This window comes from Macrotis lagotis, chromosome 5 (assembly GCF_037893015.1).
Source record: "Macrotis lagotis isolate mMagLag1 chromosome 5, bilby.v1.9.chrom.fasta, whole genome shotgun sequence".
Classification (NCBI taxonomy): Eukaryota; Metazoa; Chordata; class Mammalia; order Peramelemorphia; family Peramelidae; genus Macrotis; species Macrotis lagotis.
The window spans coordinates 235,966,564-235,987,988 of NC_133662.1; the positions used below are offsets into that span (position 1 = coordinate 235,966,564).

Here is a 21,425-nt window from a genome sequence, read left to right on the forward strand (position 1 = left end):
AGTTCAAGTCTCTCCTCTGAAACAGACTGTCTATGTGACTCTGGATGATAATTTAACATCTCTAGGTCCCAGACAGTTCCCTAAAACGATATATTTCATAAAAGATTCTGACCTTGATAGGAGTTTCTTCATCTAAGAGTTTCCAATTTCAATGAAAATACAAATTTTGTCCCTCTACATAATCCTTCATTTCTTAAAATAAATCCTTAGAAGCATCTTAGCTCTCCTGATAAAATGTAAACTCTGAGGGTAGGGATAATTCTATGTTGTCACTATCTCCAGGACTTAGCAGATACTCAATACTGGTTAAATGCTTTTTGATTGGTTGGTTAATTTTAAAATGTCGATGGCTACCCATTATCTCTGTATGTCATGACACGTAGACTACACAGCTCACCCCATTCAAAGCACCCCTTTCACAGGTGGGCACTGAAGACGACAAGTCTGACAGACTTCAAATATGTAAATGTGTCACCTCCCCCTCAAGGCTAGAAACAACCCAGAGAGTGCAGGCCTGACAGACATAGGTCAATAGCGCCATCTTTCTATATGAAGGCTAAAAATGCTGATTGTAACTATTGGCTAAGATGATATTCAGAAGACCCGGGTCATCAGATAGAACTGCTGACCTGACAAATGGGCTAACCAAATGGGAAATCCTGAATGAGGCTATACAAGGAGAAAAGACCTCTTATCACTTACCAGAACAATGAGTGATTTGAGACATGGATTAGCTGAGTGGACAAGAAATTGTTGAGTGATTCAAACTTCAGCTCCATTTATAATATAAATCTCTTTTAACCCGATTAAAGGAAGAATCAATTATTTCTGCAATTATAGATCTGCCCTCAACTGGCATATTGATTTTATGGAATTATAGAATTATATTATATTATAGAATATATTGAGAATTACAGAATGTCAGCTTTCAATTCTTCTGACTCCCTCTTTTTTATAGAGAAGGAAGCTGAGGTCAGTGATTCTTTTCACTTTACTGCACAAACTTCTAGTTTTAAAAAAGGGCCAAATATGAAATACAGAGGGAGATGAAACAAGATTTTTGAAAGTCAGATAGAAGAGTTATATTAGCAGAACCAACCCTGAACTTAGAATAAGTTCTAGTACCAACTCTGGAACTGGCTCACTCTGTGATATTGGGCATTTTTTTCTCTCTTGACTTCAGTTTTCCTCTTCTGTGAAATGAGGCAGTTGTACAACATTCTCTTTCTGTTCTGAACTTCTATAATTTGGCCTGACAGTGGATTCTAGAAGATTTCATTCCTTCCCATTTTCTACGAATCTCTTAACCATGCTAACATCTTGCAAGCAGCATCCATTTATTAGAATAAATAATGGGGATAGCAAGGGAGTTTTAGGACAAATACCTTACACAGAAAATGGGAGTCACCTTGATGGATAAGACCCTTAGCCCATCTATACTAGAATTCTATTGCCAAAAGAAACCTCAAGGTGATGGTGAAGGAGCATAAGATGACTCTTCCTGTCTTCAGCCTTTAAAGGATGAGTATATCCCCACTTCTCTCAATAGTTAAGCTATTCTCTTAATAGTTCATTGCTCCATCATTCAACAGAGTGCAATCAGGAGACCAGGGTTCTATTTCTATTTGACCTCAACCAAACCATCCCATCTCTCCCATCTTTCTAGGCTTTAATGTCTTTATGCAAAATGAAGATGAACTCCAAGGTTCTTTCCAGGTCCAAATCTATGGTCCTTTCATCAATCAAGGTTTTAAAGATTTTGCTTAGCTTAGAATTAGACCTTGAAGAGGTCTCAGAAGTACAGTAGTCCAAGCTATTTATTTTACAGATGAGGCCACTGAAGCCTAGAGAGGTTAAATGACTGCCCAAAGTCACATTTGGCAGGTAAGTGGCAAACCAAGCTTTGGTCCCATCATTACAAACTCAGTGCTCTTTCCACTACACCATGAGAACATTTACCTTTGTAAACTAAAAAGGCCTAATCTATTTATCACTGGGATTCAACTCAGGAAAATAAGTTCAAATAGTTCTGTGTCGCTGGGTAAGTCACTTGATCTCTGCCTACCTCAGTTTCTTCAACTGTAAAATGTAGATCAGAATAGCATCAATCTCACAAGATTGTTGTGTGGCTCAAATGAGATATTTGTAAAGCTCTCAGCACAGTGTCTAGCATATAGTAGACAATTAATTAAAGCTTGATTCCTTCCTTCCTTTTATGTCAGATCCTTTCCACATTTTTGCATCATCTCCCATATTACCCATCAGTCTCAGTTTACCTTCTTGGATAATCCTCCAAGAGGCACAGAAGGTGAGGTGGAGAGGGACTGTTGAATTTGGACCATTTGGCTGGAATTTTGCATCCAAGCGGGACACGAAGGGAGGGATGGAGCCATGACCAAACCGGAAAGCCGACGAGAAGACATTTGCCACTGTTGGATCCACAGACTCATTGTAGCCTATGTAGGGAGGGATATATTGCTCCATTTCATTTCCTAGAACAAGAGGCAGATAGTCTCTGAAGGTGATGATCTGAAATGAAATGAAAAAGAGAATCATGTTTTCTGCAGGCTGACAGAATTCTGCAGCAAGCATCCTCACCTATCTTCACTGGCCAGCTGAGAAACAGAACCAGGGATTATCATACTTTTAGCTATTACTATTATCTTATCCAGTCTCTCCATTTTGCTGATGAATTACAAAGAATTGAAATGACTTGTCCATCATACTGGAAATTTGGAGTTAGAGGATGTGGGTTCAAATTCCAATTCTGAGACTAACTATTTGACCTTGACCTCTCACTTTCTTCAATTGTAAAATGAGAGAATTGGACTAGTAAAAGGCTCTAATGCCTCTCTAATGTCTCTTTAAGCTCAAGATCTGTGATCCTGTGACCTCTCTGGGTTTCAGTTTCCTCATTTATAAAAAAAGGGATTTGGACTCAATGACATCTAAAATCCCTTCCCTAGATAGTACATAGCAAAGCTAAGCTCTAAAGCCAGGTCTTCTGACCCTCACATCCAACACTCTTTCCACTGTATTACATTGCTTCCAATACAGAGGCAGAAATTTTCTTTAACACATTCAATATGGGTTCCAAAAGATAAAAGATTGAAGTTAAAACTTGTATCATTGTGAAAATTGGAGAAAGAACAGATCAGACTGGTGAATGTTTATACTCCTTCAAATAAATCTGAAATAGGTACCCTTCAGGCACAAAATAAGATCACTGTTGGGAGAGAGATATATAAACTGAGAATGATGATAGGGAGGGAAAATGGCTCAAAAGTGAAGCCAAACATTTAATGGTCTAAAAAAAATTCCAAGTGGGGCTGTTATGTGGCACAGTGGAAAGAGTACAGGTCCTGGAGTCAAAAGGAACTGAGTTCAAATCCAGTCTTAGACACATAGCTATGTGACCGTGGGCAAGTCACTTAACCCCAATTACCTCCAAAAACAAACAAATAAAAAATTTCAAATAAAAAAATGTTGCAATCAAAGAATTTTGTGCCATCTTAGATATTTCTAGTGAATGAATAAAAGGATGAATGGAACCGCATTTATAAAATGCTTACTATGTAACAAACTTTACTAAGAGGTGGCAAATACAACAACAAAGACAAGCTAGTTCCTTATCTGACAGAGCACATCTAATCAAGGAAAACAACACACATATAGGAGGGTTCTGTTTCAGGGCAGATAAAAAAGTCTGGTGGTACTTCTTCATGTGGCAACACCCTGGAGGTCCAACTTTCTTTTTATCTAGAATATTATTACCAAAAAGAGAAGCATCTATTGCTGGTAGATTTGACAAGATATTTGTGTATGGTTCATTGGTTACTGTCCTTCATTCTTGAAGAGAACCAAAATGTCATCACTTTGTAGGGGTCAAGGTACATTATGTCTAGCTGTGACTGATCAGACCAATAGGAACTTGAAAGGTTCTACCATGGATCAGGCACAGTTGATGTGAACATTTGGAGTAAAGATGTCTTTAATTTTGTGCATCTCACATTTCTTTTGAGTAATGCAATTCTGCTTCATTGATGGAGCACAGAGCCTTCTTTGATGTGGGGATGGCAAAGCTAAATAGGTCATGACATCAGTGAAAGATGCCACTTTTCTGGCCAAGCTTTTAAATAGCCAGGATTATTTAAACATTAGGGAAATGGATAGAGGCTTAGAGAAGATGAACAAATTTTGGTCAGAATAGAAAGAGGCAGAAAATATGAAGAATAATACAGAAGAAAAACATTCTACTCCCATTTTAAGAAACCAGATGACATCAAAATCATATAATGTTTAAACTAGAAATGACCTTAGAGAAAAAAATCCCCCTCTTCTCATTTTATAAATGAGAAAATTGAGACACAAAGGGAAGAAATGACTGTTCCAATGTCATATAGTTCACTAATGACAGAGCTGGGGTTTGATTTCATGTCATCTACTTCTTGGGCTAAAAGCAGTCAGAAAACATTATGTCAAATCCCAAATTCTGTTGGGTTAGGTTTTTTGGAGGGGGAGGCAATTGGGTTGCCCAGGGTCATTCATCTATTAAGTGTCTTAGGCTGGATTTGAATTCAGATTTTCCTCACATCAGGGTTGGTGTTTTATCCATGCTGTTTACTATCTGCTAAAATTTAGAGCTCAGTTTCCCCAGTTGCACTGGGTATTCTCTGAAGTTTTTCCAGCTTTAGATCTAGAACCATAGAATTCCTATAACACAAAGGTCTCTGGGAAAAAGCTAAGTCAACCTTGAGCTTATTATATTCCCCCCTGGAAAGAGTTCCATGATCAGCATAATAAAACAATGGGAATTTATGATGTAGCATAATGCATGTAATCCTACATTAGTTCTCTTTTACTATACTGTCCTACCGTTCCTTAATTTTTTTTAAATGGGAAGTAAATTCTCAAGGGAAGAAGTGAAACCAAAATATTTTAAAGAACAAAATAAGTATTCGCAGCAGCAGCAGCAGAAGTGAATAATAGAGGGCACAGGGAGAGTAAAAACCAAGGTGAAGAAACTGGAGCGGAAACAGTGAAACAGATCAAATGAGAGAAGTTTGCATAAACAGGAGAAAGGTGATGAGGGAAGGAAGTCAAACAAGGATAGAGATCTCTTCGAAAAAATAAGGAATAAAGAGAGAAGATGAACTGGGTTGGGCTTAACAGAGGAAAAACAAATTAAAAACCTACCCCAAAAATATCTGTGAGAGTTTTGGTGGGGAGAGACATTTCATAAGCCAGTTAAGGTACCTCTAGAGGAAAGGGAAGCCATCTGGGCTAATGCCAGGATGCATTCTAATCAGAGAATGAAAAAAGCAAATAATCTAACAGTAGACTTCACAGCTTGAAAAGTGAGTGTCGTAATTGGAAACAACAAACAACAAGTAACAGAACTGAACACCATGTAATTATAACAACTAAGTTTCTCTCCAAAGAAAAGTTGAAAAAATATACTTCCCTCCCTTCATTAGAGGTGGGCAACCACGGGTATGGAACATCACATACACTGCCATGATTGATTCATTGTTGGTCGGTTTTGCTGCATTATTTTCTTTTTCCCATCTTTTTTCATTTTTTTTTGTTATATGGAATATTTCTCTAAGGGTGGAAGGAGAAGGAAGATATATAATATGAAATAAAGGATGGTATAAAACCAAAAGCTAATAATATCTATCATTTATATTGCACTTAAAGATTTGCAAATAGGGTATTTTATTCTTACAACATCCCTTGGAGGTAGGCAAAATCCCTATTTCACAGATAAGGAAACTGGGGCAAATGGAGGTTAGGTGACTTGTTCAGAGTCTCACAGTTAGTAAGTACCTAAGGCAGAATTTAAACAGATCTTCCTAATTCTTGGTCTATCTATCTATTGCACCAACTAGCTATCCCAAATTTAAAAGGTTTTATCTATTTTTTTTGGAAATTAATGACATGAACAATTTGAACAGAAGAATTCTGCTTAACAACCTCAGTGCTGAGGATATCTACAGGGTCTCTAGGGCAGTCTAAACCAACCTTGGACTTTTATATGTTTTTCTGGAAAGAGTAACGTGACTAGCACAATGAAACAAAAAGACATTAACAATGAAATATTAGAAAGAAGAGTGTTGACTTTGAAAATGGAAGCCGTTGACCTTACCAAACCCTGATTACAAACTCCCTGCAGGAATTCAGTTGCTAAGTCTGGTGGAAATAGTGAGGCACAGGTCTTGGTATAAACCACCATGGGCTAATGATGATCTGAAAAATCTCAGAAAATACCAAAAAAAGGGAGAGAGGAAAGATAGTGACTATCTCTTTATCTGGAAGAATCATGTGTTTGACAAGCTATGATTTCTTCTGTCACATAGAGAATGTTCATTGGAGTTTGTCAGGTAGGCATTTGATAAACAGGAAGACATTGCCTTTCCATTTGATCAACATTCCCTGGCCCAGCGAGTGCTTGAGAAAAGATATAAAACTGGCAAGGTGGGGAGAGGTGAGGCAGCCCATGTAGGAAACTACTGCTGAGATCTAATCATGCCGTGTGGTTCCATCTCTATTAGCAACAGGAAAAAAAAGGAACTAAGGTCTTAAACTATTGTTGTAAAGTGGAAAGAGCATAGTTAGATATTCAAAAGTCCTGAGTTCAGTTTCAGTTCTGCTCCTTATTATTTGAATGATCTAGAACAAGTCATTTAATTTCATGGGATTATTTCTGCAAAATGAAGGGGAGTGGGCTATATGATATATCTAGGCCTCCAGGGTCCCTTCCATCTCTAAAACTAGAATGCTATGTAAACTAATTTCCTCTGAAAGCTAAAATTCACAGCTTAGAGCTGGAAGGCCACCCAATCCAAACTTCCCATCCTACAGATTAGAAAGCTCCAGAGCAGGAGAAATGACTTACCTAGGGACACAAGTCAGTAGCACAACTGAGATTCAAACCCAGGTCCTCTGACTTCCAATCAGAATTCCTTTCACTAGCCTTCATTGAGTGAGGAACCATCCCAACCAAACTCAAACACTGGCATTAAAGGAAAATACCATTTATAGTATGCCATCTGGAGTACTGGCAACTTCAAAGATCACCCCTGTGGCCCTGAACAAGTCTTTTAAATTCCTTTGGCCTCAGTTTCCTCATCTACAAAATGAAATAAGTGGCCTGTGAAGTTCTTTCCAGATCTATGATTCTAAGACGTGAGAATGGAAGATAAAAGCCACAGATCTGAAAAAAGGAAAACTAAGAACGATCCAAAGAAACATTCAAAGACATCTATGGTTATAAAATAGATGGATTTGGGGATAAGGATATTACAGAGATCTTTAGGAAACTTCTAGATATAAAACTGGGGCAAAGCAGAGTTGTCTGCAACAAAATGCTGATCAAGGCAAAAATAAGCCCCAGGATAAAAGGAACTGTCCAAGGTAGGTGGCTGGGAGGGAGACACAGTAACACAGCCACAGTCTCCGGGCTACACCAAAAACTTTTTTGTGCTACTTAGCCAAGATTGTGGGAGAGAGAGGGAGTGGCAGAGAGGGAGGAGAAATCATGATGGATGAAGTGAAGGAGAAAAGAACAAAATCATATCCTTGGGGCTAAAATTTCCAAAAAAGGACGAAGAGACGTAGAAATGTGCAAATGAACCAGAAAATCTGGCTAGAAGAGGAAAAAAGTTTAAAAAGATCCAAAAGAAAACAAATTACAGAAAGGTTATGACAAAGAATGAGAGCCAGGCCAACTCGATGAATTAGGAGCTATGGGGGTTGTCTTCCAATGTTGTCTTCCACATCACAACTTTCCCATCTCAGAATGAGAATTTGGGGGGAGTTTTGCAGTAGCTGCAGAGGACACAGAAAAAGTTTAGAAACCCAGAAATGCATAAAATATATGCATGTATTATATAATATCAACATATTTTATCATTTAAAATCATAATAATTCAGATTTCTTCTCTGGTATGAAGGGAGGATCAAAAAGTTTTAAGAATTTTCCAGTTTGCAGGGATGTAGTGCTCTTAACTATTCACTATATGGAAGGGATAACCTTACTGTCAAATTCTATTGTTAACTAATTTTGCTGAACTGCTTTCCTTTGCTTCTTTTATTTTTTTTTTTTTGTATGTATAGTTCATTGAGTGGGGGATGAGGAAGGAGCAATTTGGAAATACAGATGATATAAAAATGCTAAAATGAATGAACATGCGCAATTTAAACCAGATTATTTGTTGCCTGGGTGGGGAAGGTGGTAGAAAAATGTAGAACTCATAAACTTGCAAACTTCCAAACTACCTTTGTATGTAATTGGAAAAAAAAATAAAATTTAAAAAAAATTTTAAAGTTGATTTAAAAATTGAAATTATCAATATTTTGTTAAGCAAAGAGAAAGGACCATACTGGGGCAGTTAGGTGGTGCAGTGGATAGAGCACCAACTTGAGTTCAAATCCAGCCTCAGACACTTAATAATTACCTAGTTGTGTGATCTTGGGCAAGTCATTTGACCCCATTGCCTTGTATAAAAAAGAAAGAAAGAAAGATCTGTACTTGTAAAGAAAAACCAGAAAACATACAAACAAAATAAATACAGAAACAAGGTTAAAACAGCTAAATGAAAGACAAAAATATGTATTTAAATTTATAAGAAATCAGCATGTGATGGTTATGGAAATTCCGTTGGCTTCTTTGATGGTGTGATAAGAATTATAAATAAGTAAACATGCTAGGCTAATACCATTCAAAATAAAAATATTATCATAATGAGATGGGATAATAGGTGTGAAAATGTTCTGAAAATGTATAAAACACTACCCAAAATACAAGTTAAGACTGCTCTCATTTCAAAGCATGGTAAATATGTTACTGTGCCTGGGAGAACTCTGGCTTGATCAATCCATAATAAAAGCCCCTAATAAATATGAGTTTGGGGACCTTGGAGGCCCCCAGAGAGAGAAGACTGGCAGCCCTACTGGTCAGACCTGCTGAGAGTCAGGTTGTCCAATGCAAAGTCCTGATAAAGGTCAATTTGGATAGATTAGTCCATGAATCATCGAATATGGGAGAGAGAGAAATTTCAATTACTACCAATAAGACTGGCAGGGAAAGAGGGAAATGAAGAGGAGGGGTAGATAGTGGACACAAAGTGAGGGGGAAAGGACTTGAGCATCATTGATTTGTAATGGAGAGACCCTGGAGATCCAAAACCCCTCTTTTTATAGAAAAAGAATTTCGGGTTCAAAGAATACATGATTTACTCAGTGTCATAAATGGCAGAACTGAGCATTGAAACACAAACAAGCTAAGTGATTTATCCAGGGTCACACACTAAAAAGTAACTGAGGCAGATTTTGAACCCAGGTCTTCCCAACTCAAAGTTAAGTGTTCCATCTAACCTGCATTTAATCTAAATCTACAGCTCTCTTTATGTTTGTCTCAGAGGTAGAGATGATTTATTTATCATCATGCTGCATCTCACTGGACAGATTAGTTCTGGGTTCAAATAATAGCAACAACAGCAATAAGACTGCTATAACAGGGACGGCTAGGTGGCACAGTGGATAGAGCACCGGCCCTGGAATCAGGAATGCCTGAGTTCAAATCCAGCCTCAGACATTTAATAATTACCTAGCTGTGTGGCCTTGGGCAAGCCATTTTAACCCCATTGCCTTGCAAAAAATAAAAATAAATAAATAAAAAAGACTGATATCACACTAACTGTTAGGCAGTTTGCTAAGTGCTTTTTAATTATTCTTACCTGCCTGGGAGATAGTATTATCATCATCCTCATTTTACAGATGAGGAAACTGAGGCAAAGAGGTTAAGTGACTTGCCCAGAGTCCTTGGAACTAACCACTCCATAGTGGTCAATTCCTGAGAAACATGGTCCTGGAGAATCCTTGAGCTTACCTGAATCATGGCCCCGATGATTTTCCTAGCCTCCTGGTACAATACTTCCCCATCCCAGTGTGGATTTAGCTTCTTAAGTTCCATGGCAAGACGGTTATGCTCCCGAAGGAAAAGAGTGTGGAACACCATGAGGCCCAAGTTCTCATTTGCCCTCATGTCCCCTGGAGAGACAAATGCAAGATGGCAAGATGTAAGGACAGTGGTCAACAACCAATAAGTAAGTTCTAGCAGACAGAGACTGCTTTATTTTTTTTCCATTCTATCCCCAAAGCCTAATTAATGCCTTGATTAAATGAATGGACTCAGGGATCAAAAGAGCTCCAACAGAACCAGAAAAACATTGTATACACCAACAGCACTATTGGGTGAGGATCACCTATGATGGACTTGATCATTTCTATAGTACCATAATCAAAGGCAAATCTAAAAGACTTGTGACGGAAAATATCACCCATATCCCAAAAAGAACCATGGAGTTTAAATGCAGACTAAAACCTACTATCTTCAATTTTTAAAAGTTGTCTTATGTATTATGTTTTTTTCCTCTCTAATGCTTTTTTCCCATTCTGATTTTTTTTTCACAACATGATATAATCTATAATATATATGTAATCTATAATAGATTGCTCTCTGTTGGGGGAAGGGAGAAGAAAGGAAGGAAAGAGAATAACATGAAACTCAAAACCTTGTGAAAACTGATTGTTGAAAACTATCTTTGCATGTAATTGGAAAAATAAGTTATTTATTTTTAAAAAGAGCTCCATATGTGGCATTCCTTCTACATATAATCTAATTCTTCCAAAAAGAAAACATCTTGGTCTTGGAGTCAGAGTCTAACCTCTGAAGTTTATTTACTATGTGATTTAGATTTCTCTTCTGTAAAATGAGTGGATTGCATTATATGCCTTTGAGATCTACGATTCCTGGAAAGGGAGGGCCCAAGGTAAGGGAACAGAAGAGGCCCCCACTCTAAATCCTGTTTCCTATGATTTGAGAGTCTACCGCTGAGATATTCCCACAACCCTACCCCACCTCATCCCTCAAGTATTATTATTGTTATTAATTATTATTATAGTGTTATTACAGCTCTGTGTTCATCCCACCCTTCCTCTCTAGCAGCAGGAGCTCTGAAGGGCCTCTCTCCGTGAAGGGGACCATACCTGAGCCTAAGCTTAGAAGAAAGGGGGAAGATTCCCAAAAAGCAGCCAAACATCTTCTACTCACCTCCTCTGAAGCAAGGAATGTTGGCCTCCTTGTTGGTGAGTAAACAAGGGTTTTTTTTATTTCTGGTTTCAAAAGGCAGGAAGTCAAGTCCTTCATCTTGAAACTTCTCATTGACGGCCAAGAGACCTAGGTGGCTGCTCTGGTTGCGAAGCAAGTTGGCCAGGAATTCCTCACTGCCATACACCATATTGGCATCCATGAAGGAGGTGATGGCATTGATCTGCTCCCGGACAAAGGTGTTAGGGTTGCAGGCCGGGGACGTGCGGGCGAATGGCATGCAGAAGTCTTGGGTTCCAATCCTGGGATCATTGGGAGGAAACTAGGGGAAGAGACTGCTGTTTATTTCCTGGTCCCAAGAGTCATGGCCTCCTCTTTACAACCTTCTACCTACTCATTGATTGGGGAAGGAAGTAGTGAAATGAGGAGGGCTCCCCCCAACCATGAGATTACCCCAAAACTGGTCTTCTCTCTGTTCTTCACACATGAAACCCTCTCCCATCTCCTCCCACTGCACTGAAGCTTCAAATGTACTCTCTCACTCCACAGAATCTTTCTCTTTCTAAAAGATATATCTCAAAGACTATCTTCAGCTATCTTTCCTGATTCCCTCAATTACCAACTCCCTCCCTCCCAATAGTTTGTATTCAACTACTTTACATATATTTTCATTTGATAAGTCCTTTCAGTCCTGTCTGACTCTGTTTTACTCCATTTGGGTTTTTTTTTTGGCAGGGATACTGGAGTGATTTGCCACTTCCTTCTCAGTTTACAGATGAGGAAACTAAGGCAAACAGGATAAGTGACTTGCCTAAGTCTCTGAAACCAGATTGGAGCTCAGTATTGGATATCCACTATCACCTAGTTGCCCCTATTTGCATTTACTTAATTTATCTTCATACTATATGCATTTTTGTATGAATTTATCATCTCCTTCATTAAAATGTAAGTTCCTCCGGAATAGTAACTTCTTGTTCTTTGCACTTTTATCCCCTACATCTACCACATTGTTTGGCACAAAAGGTGCTTGTTGACTTAATAAATATGTATTAATTCATTGTTTAATTCCAAGCTCTTCCTAGTGTATCTTCAGGACACAGCTCTGGAGTCAGGAGGACCTGAGTTCAAATCCAGCCATAGATGTGTGATACTCGCTAATTATGTGATCTTGGGTAAGTCACTTAACCCCATTGCCCCACAAAAAACAAAAAAAAAAGTATATCTTCAGACCCCCAGGTGTTCATACCTTATTTCTCCTTCTTCATAGCTTCCTTCCCCCACCCCCTATCCAAACTCTAACACTCCCTCCCACAAGGTCTTCAAGGAACATTCTAAAAAATCTTCTCTTTCTTCTACCACAATGTTCAGCAACCGTCCTATACCCAGAGATCTCAGTCCTGGCCTCAGCAGGTCTGAGGCTTTATAGATTGCACAATGCTCACCAATGACAACCCAGTTGTTTCCCCATGCCCCCAGGAAGCTACTGGCAGATCTATGATTAGGGTAAAGGCAGGTGGAAAAAATAATAATAATGATAAGCTAGATTTGGGGTTCTTAACATTATGAATCCCTTTGGAACAATCTGGTAAAATCTGTGGATTTAGAATTCTCAGAATTACATTTTTAAATAATTGAAGGAGATGTTAAATTACAATTAGAGGTCAATGAAAAATGAAGATGCAATTTTTTTCTCAATGCAGGATGATGGACCCCTTGGTCTATCCACAGATTCTTTGTGGGAAAGGGTTAAGAGAGGTTAAGAGCCTATAAGCTATATGATCTCAAAAGTTCCTGACAAGAAAGAGGAGGGGAAGAAAAAGGGTAGAAGAGGGAGAAAAGGAAAGAAGGTAGGGACAGAAAGATTAAAGAAAAAGTTTATATCTGGGCAAGGAAATGAGGGCTAGAAGCCTACCCCAGATAAGATATTTACATTTAAATAGTAGCTTCTAATTCCCTAACCCAAAGGAGTTCATTCATATTGGGAATTTGAGGCAGTAGGTCAATAAGAGAGAAAGTCTGGGTAAGGGGAAAACTTTTATTATCCCTCCCTCAAGGATAATATTCGAGGACCAAAGTTGACCCATTATGAGGGGGAAAGGGGATGTTCACTGCAATGCCAGGGAAAGGCTGTGGTGTTCTTACCTTAATAGGGAAGCAGGGGGGGTCAAAAACACAACTGTTGGTTTCACATGATCCTTCCTTTTTTCTGGGGTTGGCATCGGTGGATGGCGAAAAGACCAAGTCATGGTCCACCCACTGTCCCCACTGCATGAAGATGAGTGAGCGGTTCTGGTCCTGAGTGACTTTGTCATTGGAAACATGCGCCAGCTCACTGGATACTTGGCGGACCTGCCCAGGGAGCAGAGACAGTGATGGAAAGGACTGGATGTAAGCTTTCTGTCCATTTCTCAGTAATCATCAGGTACCTGGGCTCCTTCCATCCGGTTATAGTCTGCCATCTAGTATTCCCTTAATGCTCTCTCTCTCCCTCCCATACCTTCCTATTCCGATATCCCTAAGAAATACCATTGTAAAAGAAATACCCTGATAAAAGTAAGTCAAGAGAGATCTGAATTCCAAAATCCCAATTCTGACACTTACTCTATGTGACTAAGCAAGTCATAAAACCAGGTTGACCCTCAGTTTCCTCATCTATAAAATATGAATAATAATACTCATACTTGGCAGGGAGGGGTGAGGAAACTTTAAAAGAATAATAAATACTTTACAAAATATAGAAACTTTATAGAATATAAAATGTAAAAACTTTAAAGCACAATAGAAATAGAAGGGGTGTTTTAGTTTGTTTTGTTATCCTGTCCCAAGATTTTTATCAGCATGATGAACTCCAAATATAGAGACTCCCTCCAATGCAGACCAGTCTTTTTTTGTAATTTATAGGAATAGGCTCAAAGATTAATGAGTTTCTAAGGTAGAGCTGAAAAGGACCATGAGGGCCTCTGGTTCACTTTCTTCAATCTCCAAATGAGGAAGTCAAGGCCCAGAACGTTAAATGTCTCACCTGGTCTCACACAGAAGGTAAACGTCAGAGGTGGGATTTGAACCCCCATCCTTCTCTTTCTTGTTCCAGAGCCAGTCTTAAGAAAACGAGTTATGAAGCCCAGAGAGATATAACAGAGACAGGATCTAAACCCTAATCTTTCTTCCTCCAAGGTCAGATCATTGTGCACCAATGCCTCAAATCTGAGCTATTATTATTTATTATCCTTTCCCCAACTAGGGATTGCTCAGCACCAATTAGACAAACTGCAGCTCCAAAAGCTTCCCTCCTATATGAAATACGCTCTTCACCACTCTATCAATCAAAATCTCTTCTTCAAAATCTACCTTCTCCAGGGAGAATGTTTGGACTGACCGCTGCCCTGCTTGGATCATCCTCTTACTCCCCATGTTCTTTTGTCCAGTTTTCATTTCCATTTTTATTCTACACATGTGGTTGCTTAATGTATTTTTGGTCCCCAGATAGATCCCAAGCATCTCAAGGGCAGAGACTTGTCTTCTGTCTCCTTTCCATTCCCTCCCATAAGCATTCAGTAATGTGTTTACTGAACAGTCACTGATGTCTTCATTGCTTCTATTACTAAGTACAGTGGATCACAACACCATTCTTACCAGTGGGAGAGGGAATCCATTATAAAGTTTTCCTTCAGTAGCCCCCTTAGGAATAGATAGTCCATCTTCATAATCGGCCGGGAGCCATCGAGCAAATCCTCTATTGGAGGCTCCTCTCATTGGATGCATCCTGCCACAGAAGAGAGAAAGAGAATCAAGAGAGTCCAAATGACAACACAACATGATGGAAAGAACTCTGGGTGCAGAAACAAATGAGTCCTAGTTCTGCCACTTACTCTTTACTCTTTCTGTCCCTACCTTCTTTCCTTTTCTCCCTCTTCCACCCTTTTTCTTCCCCTCCTCTATCTTGCCAGGAACCTTTGAGATCATCTAGCTTGTAGGTTCTTAACCTGGGGTTCATGAACCCCTCTCCACATGGAATCTATGGATAGACTTCAAGGGGTACACCATCCTGCATTGGGGAAAAAATTACATCTTTATTTTTCACTAACCTCTAACTGTAATTTGGCATCTCCTTCGATTACTTAGTGTCTGGATAAGACACTTCTCTGACCAATCAGTGGATCAACCAAGCACTTATTCTTAAATGTCTTCCTAATCTGGATACCTATGCCTAGTGTCTCTTTTGAAGGTCAAATCCATAATGCCAGATGATTGATAGGCATCTCCAAAGACCACTCAAAATGTCCAGATTCATGAGAGAGAGAGAGAGAGAGAGAGAGAGAGAGAGAGAGAGAGAGAGATTTTATCTGTAAAGGTAGATAGATAGATTTCTCTAGAAAAATGGAGATAGAAATAGAAAGATAGTGATATCTAGCTCATGAGATAAGAGATAGGGAGTCTTTAACTACCTACATCTATGTTCCCAAAGCCACCCTTCCTCAAAATTTCCCCATTTCTATTGATGACATGATACCTTCCCGCAATGCCCCAGTTCTCCACCTTAGGGACTCTCCCCTCTCCTTTGTTCTGCCAGCAGTACTTAGTTTTCCACTTTACTCTTTATGTTCATATAAAATACACCAACAGATAGGAACTTCTTTGTGTAACATTTGAAGTTTTTCACAACCAACCCCAATTTTCCTTTCCAACTATTTTTTTTTGCTTTGAATTACTTCCTTTCCCATCTTCTTTAGTACAAACTTGCCTTCCTATTAGTTCCCCATGGCAAATAAAAAAAAGCACTCCTTTCCTTCAGAACTCTGCTCAAGCATGTTAAATCTTTCCGGATGCTCCTCCCCTCAGCTTCTGGTGCCTTCACCCCCAAAATTTACTTTATGCACATGTGGCATATATTGTTGATTACAAAAATATTGTCTCTCCCCACTTCTACCCCCAATGTGACTCAGTGGATAAAGTATCGACCTTTGAGACCTGACTTCATATTTAGCCTCAGACATGACTGTGACCCTGCATAAGTCACTTTACTATTTATCTCAGTTTCCTCAACTGTAAAATAAAAATAATAAATAAAAGTGGAAATAAAACCCACTCCCAAGATTTTTGTGATAATCTAAGATTATTTTTTTTAAATGTATTCCAGTACTTTGGCACTTAGTAGATGATTAATAGGTATTTATTTCTTCCTTACTTCCCTAATATAAAATGTTAGCTTCTTGAGGATAGGGATGATTTTACTTTTATCTCACAATAGGTGCTTGTTTGCTTGATTCTTTCCACTATTAACCCCAAGTTCAGTTCCACTTCACCATCTCCTGGTGGAAGCTTCTTTCATTGGGGTCACAAGGAAGCAAATGTAGACAGCTCCCAACCCATGAAGCACTTTGAAAGGTTAAAATCACCGGGTAAATTTAGGAATAATCAGGGCTCTTGCTATTTGATCTCTGGTTAGAGGATCTGATGGGGTGGGGGTGGGGGGTGAGTGGCCTTGGAAGTAGCCACTTCCAAGTGACCACCATCCTCTATCATTCTCACCAGTTGTTGCATGTTCCAGTGCTGGTTCGATAAGAGCTGCTATCTGGACATTCCATAGGCTGGAAGTAGGAGTCACAGCCTGTGGCTTGAGTAATTAGTCCCTTCTGCAGAGGACTTAGCACATCTGTAGGGAAACCATTAATAGCTTAGGGTTAGGAGGGTTGGGTCTCTTATCTCCTAAACCAAATCCACTTACATCCATGAGATAACTACCCAGGCCAATGCTAAGGGCTAACCAGAAAGTCACATTCCTTAAATACAATGGGGCATCAGCCAGAGTTTCCAACCACCCACCCACCTACCCATTCTCAGCTATCTTCTGATAGGAGCTGGCTAACTCTGTAGTTCTGAAAAACCCCCATTAGGATTGTCATGTAGATTGTATAGGCAGTAAGAAAGGGAGAAAAAAATGGAATAGAAGAAAAGGAAACAGAAGAAGCAAAGGGAATAGAGAGGAGAGAAAGAAAAAAGAGACAAGAGGAAGGTGGGAAGAAAAGAAAGACATGGAAAAAAAGACAAATATCCACTAGAGGTGAAATGGAAAAGGCTGAGTATGGAGTCAGAAGACAGATTTTTTGAGACATGGCTCTGATGATCATAGACCCTAGGCATTTAGCCAACCTGAACCTCAGTTTCCCTACTGATAAGGAAGGAACAATAATAGTTTGTACTATTTGTCTGAAAGAGTTGCAGTGAATAAAGTGCTCTATAAAGTTTAATAAGGAATAGGAACAAGGCTTTGATCTGTGATTTCATTGATACTAAATGAGAAAATTCCTTCTATCAATGTACCTTTGCAAGGTGCTGCCTTAGAGAATTGTCTGGGGAACTAAGAGGTTAATTAACTTATCAAAAATCATGTAACAAAATAGCGGTGGCACAGTGGTTAGGACCCTGGATTTGGAGTTAGGAAATCCCGAGTTCACATCCAGTCTCACATACTTGCTAGATGTGTGACCTTGGCAAGTCAATTAGTCCTGTTTTCCTCAGTTCCCTCATCTATAAAATGGGGTTAATAATATACTAATATCTACCTTTCAGGGTCACTGTGAGGATAAAATGGGGTAATAATGTAATGTCTTTAGCACAATATCTGAAGCATAGTAGACATTATATAAGTGCCAGCTTTTATTATAATCAAACTTCAGAATTGGTACGTGAAGCCATCTTCTTGGTTTCAAGGATGGCTCTCTACCTAATGCACCATGAGTAGATCCCCTTGAACTTTACTGCATGATAAAAATGTAAATTGCTATTTTGGACTTAGGAGAACAATTGGCAAGGGTTGCTTTAACCGGTATCTATTTTATGGTTCCTTCCTAAGTGACCTTGGAGAACCATAAGCAGTGGTAGAGTAAAAAGGTCTTCAAATTTGGCATCAGGAGAACTGGGTTTGAATTCTGGCTCTTCTTATGTGACTGTTACAAATCACCTAACTTTTCAGTCTGTTTCCTCATCACAAAATGAAGGGATTGAATTAGATGACCTCTAAAGTCTCTGTTAGCTTTAAAACTATGAAATGGTGAGCTATGATCCTGCATCTCTGGCAGCCACCATGATTCATGGGAGTATGAGAGGACGCAACATCCAAAACACCCAATTGAAAATGAGGGTGAGATGAAAACAATATCTACAATGGCTACATCAGTGTGAATGATGGGAACAAAAACATTGAGATTAAACACTATAATTACAATGCCCAAGCTTGATTCTGAAGAAGAGATGAGAAAATGTACCTCTCTACCGTCTTAGCAGAGGTGGGGTACTATGGGTTTGGAACAGTTAACTGGCATGGTTGATAGATTGTTTAGGTTTGCTGAATGCTTACCACCACCACCACCCCCCATCCTTCTTTTTTTTCTTTGTCACTCCAAATTCTAGGCATTATCTCTGGTTGTCACTAATGCTTGGAATCCTCTACCTCTAGACCCTACTTCCTGGGTTCCCTGGCTTCTCTCAAGTCCCAGCATAGGCCAAGGTAAATTGGAAACGGTTAACAGAGAGATTAATTCTAGTACCTTCCCTCTATTAACTAATTCCAATTTATCCTGATGTAGAATTTGTTTGTACATAGTTGTTTTCATATTTTCTCCTCCCCTCTTCGATTGTGAGATCCACCAAAGCAAGGACTGTCCCTTGAATTTCTTTGTCTCCGCTAAATTTTGCAGAGTAGTGTTGGACATAGTAGGTACTTAATAAATATTATTGACTAAGCGTCAATGGATGGCTACCTTAGATATGAGAGCAGTGGATATTTTTGGAAATGAGATAATGTTAGAAGCTCTTAAAGTTTTTTAATTAAAAAGCCATGTGTTTGAATATGTGTTTGTATAGATCTCTTGCTCTCTCTCTCTCTCTCTCTCTCTCTCTCTCTCTCTCTCTCTCTCTCTCTCTCTCTCTCCCTTCCCCCTTTCTCTCCCTGCCCTTCTCTCTCACACTATATATATGGAGAGAGATCTATATGTACAAAAATATGCATACATAGATCTATTTATCTACATAGATCTATCTACTATCTACATACATGTACATGTGAGTATTTGTGAGATGAAATTGCCTGGTAAGTGCACCTAAGCCCTGCATCAACTTTGCTTCATAATCTCAAGAGAGTGATTTCTCCTTCCCATCACTCCTACCTTCCCTGCCAACACCTCCACCCAAGAGCAGTGCTCCAATCAAGTGGGGAGAGTTCATGTGGGCCAAAACTAAGTCTGATGCCCTGCTGTTTCATGTAAACCCAGATCTCATCTTGAATCTCCTGTGTTGTTACAGCACGTTATAGTTTACGTCTTGAACTCTGTCCATAATATATGACTCCTTGTGTTTGGGGTGTTGGCAGAGCAGCATAATAACAATAATAGCAATAAAAAGTATTCAGTACTAATTATTTTCTAAAAACCCTGGTAATAGGTAGTACAACAGTTTTATCCCCATTTTGCAAACAAGTAAACTGAGTCTCAGAAAGGTTAAAATGACTTATCCAAAGTGACACAGCCAGGAAAAGACAAGCAGGGATTCAAACTCATGTCCCTTGACTCCAAGTTCAGTGTTCTTTTCCCCCTACCCCACTGTTTCCTGCAGCTCAAGACCCTGGTGGTCCCCCATCCCCAGGGCTGGAAGTACCTATGATATTCACATCCCCCAGAGTGGGCTTCAGTCTCTGCTTCAAGATCTGCAGAGTGGTTTCTGTGTAATCAGCTGCTAGCATGGCTGCCTCGGTTTCCTCCGTGGGTTGTCTCAGGTATTTTATGAAAGCAGAAGGGGTGACCTTTGGACTTTCCAGGCCGTCATTGGCTCTGAAAGGAAAAAGGAGTCATGTCTGTCATCCCCGCATCGAAGTGGGAATCCCAGAATCCCAGAGTTGGAGGGGGCTTTAGGAATCGCTTGGTCCATCTGATCTAGGATCCCCACTGATGCTAGGTGGTCATTCTGCCTCTCCCTGAAGACCTCTCATAAAGAGAAACCCCTCCCTCCTGACACAGTCCCTCTCATTTGGGGATAGCTCTACACAGAGAATTAATCAATCTCTGAGCATTTATGAAGCACCTATGGTATACCATTCATTGGTGCAACAACAAAAAATAAAAGTTCCTGGTCACAGGATCACATATTTCAGAGCTGGGAATAATTCAGAGGTCATTGAAATCCAGTCCCCTCATTTTATAGATGAGGAAACTGAGGCACAGAGAGAACCCAGCTTCACAGCTAGAGAAAAAACCTAAGGAGCCAACAAAATTCCACCACTTGTTTTACAAATGAGGAAAGTAAGATCTAGAAAGATAGTATCGAGGGGCAGGGACAGACTTTTAAGTGAGTTTTTGTTTTTTTGATTTTTGCAAGGCAATGGGGTTAAGTGACTTGCCCAAGGCCACACAGCTAGGTAGTTATTAAGTATCTGAGGTCAAATTTGAACTCAGGTCCTCCTGACTCCAGGGCTGGTCTTTATCCACTGCACCACCTAGCTGTCCCAGGGACAGACTTTTAACCAAGCTCTGATTCTCAGTCCAAAGCTACTTGTAATGCATCATGCTACTTCTCAAAAAGCTTACATTTTATCAACAGAAACACATAAAAAAAAAAAAAAAAACTTTTTAAGAAATTCATGCAAGGGCAGCCAGGTGGTGCAGTGGATAAAGACCAGCCCTGGAGTCAGGAGGCCCTGAGTTCAAATCCAGTCTCAAACACTAACTAGTTATGTGACCCTGGGCAAGTCATTTAATGCTGATTTCCACTGAAAGAAAAATCACATTCAGAGAAGCCTGGAAGGATTTGCATGAACTGATGCTGAGCGAGATGAGCAGAACCAGAACATTGTACACCCGAACAGCAACATGGGGGTGATGATCAGTCTTAATGGACTTGCAGGGCAGCTAGGTGGTGCAGTGGATAGAGCACCGGCCCTGGAGTCAGGAGGACCTGAGTTCAAATTTGACCTCAGATACTTAATAATTACTTAGCTGTGTGACCTTGGGCAAGTCACTTAGCCCCATTGCCTTGAAAAAAAATCTTAATGAACTTGCTCATTTCATAAGCACACCATTTAGGGACAATGTTAGAGTATCTGTGATACAGAATACCATCTGTATCCAGAGAAAGAACTGTGGAGTTTAACAAAAACCAAAAAACTATTACTTTTAATTTTTTTTAAAAAAGTATCTTATTATGTAATTTTACTATCTCTTATGTTTTATTTTTTTCCTTATGGATATGATTTCTCTCTTTATATTTTCTCTCTTTATATCAGTGTATAGCATGGAAATATGTAAAGACTATCAGACTGCCT

At 39.3% G+C, this 21,425-nt stretch overlaps 1 protein-coding gene across 1 annotated transcript in view; it reads right to left on the bottom strand.

Moving 5' to 3' along the window:
• The window catches only part of LOC141490142 (myeloperoxidase-like), a 40,839-nt gene that overhangs the window by 9,870 nt on the left and 9,544 nt on the right, over positions 1-21,425 (bottom strand). The window contains exons 3-9 of the mRNA XM_074190398.1: positions 19,766-19,938; positions 16,643-16,766; positions 14,747-14,876; positions 13,256-13,462; positions 11,117-11,435; positions 9,893-10,053; positions 2,277-2,529 (exon numbers count right to left, since the gene is read on the bottom strand). Coding sequence (XP_074046499.1) covers positions 2,277-2,529; positions 9,893-10,053; positions 11,117-11,435; positions 13,256-13,462; positions 14,747-14,876; positions 16,643-16,766; positions 19,766-19,938 — 1,367 coding nt within the window. The remainder of the gene's footprint in view (positions 1-2,276; positions 2,530-9,892; positions 10,054-11,116; positions 11,436-13,255; positions 13,463-14,746; positions 14,877-16,642; positions 16,767-19,765; positions 19,939-21,425) is intronic.